Here is a 5,127-nt window from a genome sequence, read left to right as displayed (position 1 = left end):
GATTTGACAACGTTAAGTCGTGTTTCGGAGAACGTGGACGTCGTAGGTAAGGTAGCAAGTGTGCATACATAGTGTGCTTTGAGTTGATTTCCCTTGGTAGTGATTGTCTCTAGAAGGTCGAGTAGGTGATTGACACCCATCTATTTGTTTCCATGCGCCTACGGGTCAAGCTCCGTCCTTGGTTGACATCTTGTTTGTTGGCCTAGTTCTCACTATGCTAGCAACTGCGAGCATAATATCTGCCTGACAACATTGGCGCCGAACTAGGGACGAGAGCCTTAGGTAGGGGACCTTAGACTAGTCCTACAAGGTGAAAGTTCCTCTTGTTCGCCAGAGTCTTGCTATTTTAATTTAAGTAGGATCCAAGATATTCTAGGGAGCGTGTGTCTCGCCTGGGTCTTTCACAGTAATAAGTTTTAGTAGTTTAGTATAGTTGTTGGTTTTTGATTGGTTGTGGTTTTGTAAAAGTGTTTACTAGTCTGTGTGTGGCAGTAAAGTGTTTTTCTACCCACAATTGCAAAACCCCACATGATGAGCAGGAGTAGTTGTAGACAGGACATGTGATTGTGATCTAGAGCTATCCATCATCGAGTTATTTGCTTGTATGCTTGTTTGCATTTGTAATCTCTGAAAAGTTAAATTTTAGGGATAACATGCAATAAACAAGTTTCAGTAGATTATTGTGCATGGATGAGTGATGTTGGGCATAAAAGAACACATATGCAAGAGATTTGGATGGGAAAACTGTAATTTTTTTATCAGCAGAGACATTATACGCGTATGATGTCTTAGGGCCTAGTAAGAGACCAAATTTTCCAAAAGAGATTGCAATAGAGTGTTCTAAAGGGGTATTTTATCCTAATTACACCTTAAGACCAAAGTTTTGACCAACATTTGGTCCCCAAAAGACAAAAATTCATGTGTGAAAACGGAGAAAAATAGGAACCTTGTGATTGTGTGCATATTTCTACATGGGAAATTGGTAAAAGAGCTTGGGAATCATTTTTGAAGACTTGTGGATACCTGTACATCAATTCTAGACAAAAACTCACCAACAGACATCATACGTGTATGATGTATGAAGGGTAGATTTGGCAGTCGCAGTGTTGTCATAATTTGGAAAACACATTTACTTGTAGTAAAGTACAAAATCACCTCACCAATACCATAAATTAGGCTAATATTTGAGTGCACACAATGACATAAAGATAGGCTAATATTTGAGTGCACACAATGACATAAAGATCCATCTCATCAGTATTGATAACATATTTCTCATCATAATTTTTTTCTATGTTCACGAGAAAAGCACAATCATTATTACATTTTGGTAGCTACATTTGTGCCTTTTTTTTGTGCTGAACATGGTACACACGTTTAGGTACAATTTAGTTGGTTGTATGTTTGTAATGAAAATGTCGACCATTATATGTTTCCATAGAAACATACTTTGAGCTCTTGCGTAATGAAATATTGTCTGGGAATTCAATATTGTCTTGTAAAAGGCTAGCTCCTCATATGCGGTGAATGCACTTTTGGATTTATTAGATGCTTAAAATTCCACGGTGAGGATGTGGAAGGTGTGCAGTGTGGTGGTGAAGATGAGGAAACCTATTTAGCATCCTATGTAGTGAATCTTTATAAGAGTGGGCTGAATGATCTTTCAAGCTACGTGCATAACTCAAGATTGGGTGACGACGACCTCCACGCTTCAAAGTTATGGTATGGGGTTTCTTCTCATTGAAATGTATCAACCCACGCACATGCTTGTACACATTACGACCATGGGAGATTAGGTCAAAACGTGGAATATTTGGGATGACATCATCTTTGTTTACCAGACGATAACTTCTTCCTTTATTTACTACATTTTTGTGGAAATCCTTTGCAAATGCTCTGTTTCCAACACGTGGTGAGCCAATTGTCACACACCATATCTCTGCTTTGGGATATGCCACATATCGACACCAATGCGCACAAAGTGTTGCCAATGCACCTCCAAGACTGTGCCCAATGCAGATCACTCGTCTCACACTTGGTGTGTCTGCTCCTAGCCCTTCTGCCACTCGTTGTAAGTTCTCATTGGGCCTACAACCAAACAGGGTGAACGTTCTTGTAGTTAAAAAAAATGAAGTCATATAACTAAAATTGATGAAGACAACAACATGAGCTACTATGAGGGAGGAATCACAATCTAGCTAGGGGGGCTACCCTCATCTTGAACTACTACTAGCAGGCGAGGAACCTAAGGTCTATGTAGGTGGGCTACTGGTGGGTAGTTGCAGAACCCCAATGGGTCCTAGCTAGACATGCATTCCATTTTGAGTAGCTTGTGTTGTTTACCATAATAAGGAATACCAAGTGGTATGTAATAGACGTCCATAGTATAACACATGGGGTACATAATGAAGGGCAAGCAATGGGCTTGAGACCATATAATCCCTATCAGAACAATTCCTAATTCTCACTTTTTCAGGTGCGGTTGTGTGTTGTGTTGATATCACCTCCCTGGCTTCATTAAATACAACACACACTTTAGTACTCAAGTGAGAATAGCTCATGTGAAGGCACATGGCTCAACAATCTTTAGGCATTTTCTAATGTAGGAAAATGAACTTTTTCTCATGATTTTTCATATAGTTCTTACCTCATGCTTAACTCTTTCTCTTTGTTTTTATAAGGTGCCATCACGAGCTTCTAATTGGGAGGCACCGCATACGTAGCTTAATATGGTTGGAGGCAGGGGAGCAATTGCCCCCCGCGCCCCCCCCCCCCCCCCCCCCCCCCCCCCCCCCCCCCCCCCCACCCCCCACCCCCCCCCCCAAAACCCAAAAAAACCCCAACAACCAAAAACAACAAAAACAACATACACACACCTGACAAGTGGGCACTGTATAGCTAGCTAGAGTGGTTGGAGGGGAAAGGGGATTGTTGGCCCCCTAGCGAAAGAGGGAGGGTAAGGGACCTTGACAATGTTGGAGATACCTTGCCCTTAAACGATGCCTAGTTAGGAATGGGGTGCCTTCCTCATAGAAGCTGAGGAAGGCACCCCTTTTTTTTGTTCTATGGCATTTTTTTACAACTTTCAGTATATAGGGTAAAGGAGCCAATAACAGAACGGGTCTAAAACAAAGATGAAATTAACTTAAATATAATTTATCAGCTAAATCTTGAAGAGCCCATCTTGAAGAGCCCTTGATGTAATGAGAGCTTGACATGAGCTATCTTTCAACGTTAATTTCATTCAAAATCATCAAGTACTACTAGCAAAAAGATTTGTTATATGCATGTGTGTACCTAGAGGTCTCTGTGACATCACGGAATGCGAGTTGGAAGCCTTTGTGAGCCTTAACTTGCTGAGGAGAGTGGTATATGGGGGTATGAGATGCATTGTAGAGCTTCATAGGGATTTGCTCCACCATCATGTCGGTAGCAGCATCGGCAATAAAGGAGCTCCAATCTTGCCAAGAGAGCTCGGTCCCTCGAAAGGTGAAGGCAAGCGACCCATCCTTAAGCAAACACACGTGAACCTCTGTGTCTGTTCCAATATTTGGCTTTTTGTACATTGCACTTCGCTCTTTCACGTTTTTTATTAGTTGGCTCTTCTTCACAATCGAGGGAAAATGTGCCGCCATGCTCAAATCAGAGTATGCCGCCCCTGCCATTTCCACAAAGTCCTTAATACCAAAAACCTCCTTGTGAATTTGCCTCTCACTACGGGCCCTCCCATGGGCATCGATGTTGGAGTCGTCGGAATCGCTACTGCTGTACTCCTCGCTGCTCGGTTCACTGTTGTTAGCTGCAATCATCCAATACATGCAAGGTAGTGCATCTCAATTATTTACACCACAAGGAAGCCTGTGATCACACATTCCCCCTATGATCCCTCCACATAGTAAGTTCTGACAATATCATAAGCTATCGGGAGGGATGGAATCATCAGGCCCCGCATCGGGCCAATGTTTCCTTGCCCATCAACCCCACCTAGCAAGGTATGTGGTGCCTTCTTTGCAAAAGCTCATGATGTGGTGGTAATTCACAAGATGGGAATTATTATGAGAATTTGTGGTAAGCTCCTTGTGGATGTGTGTGGTGGTAAGTCACAATGTGAAAATCACTATGAGAAGTCATGTTAAACTTCTTGTGCATGTGTGGCTAGGTGCGGTAAACGGGGGTCTAGTGTATTTTAACTGGTTGAAATCATAAAATCTCGATTAGATTTTGAGCTTGCCTTTAAGAAAACCGGCAAATTTAAACAAGTTTTAGTGTAACTACCGGCAAAAGCTTCAAATTTTTGACCTGCAAACCGGGAGAATTCCAAGTTTCCCCTTATTTTGATCGGTTAGGAAAAATGTATTTTTCTACCACAAGAATTCACAAGAAGCTAGGGAGAGAGGATGGCAAAAGAGAAACAATTACTTTCCCAACATGCAAATCTGTCAATAAACTTAGTGATTATAGCTATTAAGATCCCGAGAGGTGAGTACCGTCGAAGAAATGGAGGGTTCGTTTGGCGGCGTCAGCCACGACATCGAGCAGAGTAATTTTAACGGAAGCCATGGACGCCGCTAGCTAGTATATTAAGACTTAAGTGCTGCCGGCGGGGGAGAGATGAAGTCAAACCAGGGCCCTGACTCAATTTATAAATTGAGGCTGCCGCATTTCATACAGCTTGCAAACGTACGTCCTTTTGACCACCCAAGCCCTCTCACAAGAAGTTTTGGACAAATTCCCACATTGTGACTTAGGCTGGGTTCACACTCAATTGGCGGAAGAAACCTTCGTCTGCAAATCTGTTGTTGCCTAGTGTGAACAACATGGAGGAGGAAAAGCGAAAAAGTGAAGGGGGTTGAGAGAGGCCGTCAACTCTTCTGGGGGGGGGGGGGGGGGGGGGGGTCGGAAGAAAAATGGAGGGCCCGACGGAAGAGTGCCTCAACTCGAACCAATCAGATTTCGCCATGGAACATCCACGTCCCTTTGCATTTCCGGCGGAAGAAACCTTCGTCTGCAAATCTGCTGCCGCCTAGTGTGAACAACATGGAGGAGGAAAAGCGAAAAAGTGAAGGGGATTGAGAGAGGCCGTCAACTCTCCCGGGGGGGGGGGGGGGGGGGGTTGAAAGAAAAATG

The 5,127-nt window shown here is 43.2% G+C and overlaps 1 protein-coding gene across 1 annotated transcript; it reads right to left on the bottom strand.

Moving 5' to 3' along the window:
- Positions 1-1,234: 1,234 nt before the first annotated feature.
- LOC147448032 (uncharacterized) lies at positions 1,235-4,639 on the bottom strand. Its single transcript, XM_086524479.1, has 3 exons — positions 4,488-4,639; positions 3,298-3,799; positions 1,235-2,088 (listed from the first exon to the last, which is right to left on the bottom strand). The coding sequence occupies exons 1-3, from the start codon at positions 4,558-4,560 to the stop codon at positions 1,545-1,547; spliced, it is 1,119 nt and encodes a 372-aa protein (XP_086380605.1). The 5' UTR covers positions 4,561-4,639; the 3' UTR covers positions 1,235-1,544.
- Between the last annotated feature and the right edge of the window lie 488 nt (positions 4,640-5,127).

Source organism: Adiantum capillus-veneris, chromosome 11, assembly GCF_014529385.1.
Source record: "Adiantum capillus-veneris isolate H3 chromosome 11, ASM1452938v2, whole genome shotgun sequence".
Classification (NCBI taxonomy): domain Eukaryota; kingdom Viridiplantae; phylum Streptophyta; class Polypodiopsida; order Polypodiales; family Pteridaceae; genus Adiantum; species Adiantum capillus-veneris.
The sequence above is the reverse complement of the archived record's forward strand: the minus strand, read 5'-3'. Positions and strand labels throughout refer to the sequence as shown.

What these genes read in the sequence shown, in the direction of transcription:
- LOC147448032 (XM_086524479.1), bottom strand. Translation starts at nt 4,560, where the DNA reads ATGGCTTCCGTTAAAATTACTCTGCTCGATGTCGTGGCTGACGCCGCC. An exon ending in AACCCTCCATTTCTTCGACG is followed by an intron (nt 3,800 to 4,487) that starts GTACTCACCTCT and finishes GGATGATTGCAG; the next exon opens with CTAACAACAGTGAACCGAGC. An exon ending in GATGTCACAGAGACCTCTAG is followed by an intron (nt 2,089 to 3,297) that starts GTACACACATGC and finishes GTTTGGTTGTAG; the next exon opens with GCCCAATGAGAACTTACAAC.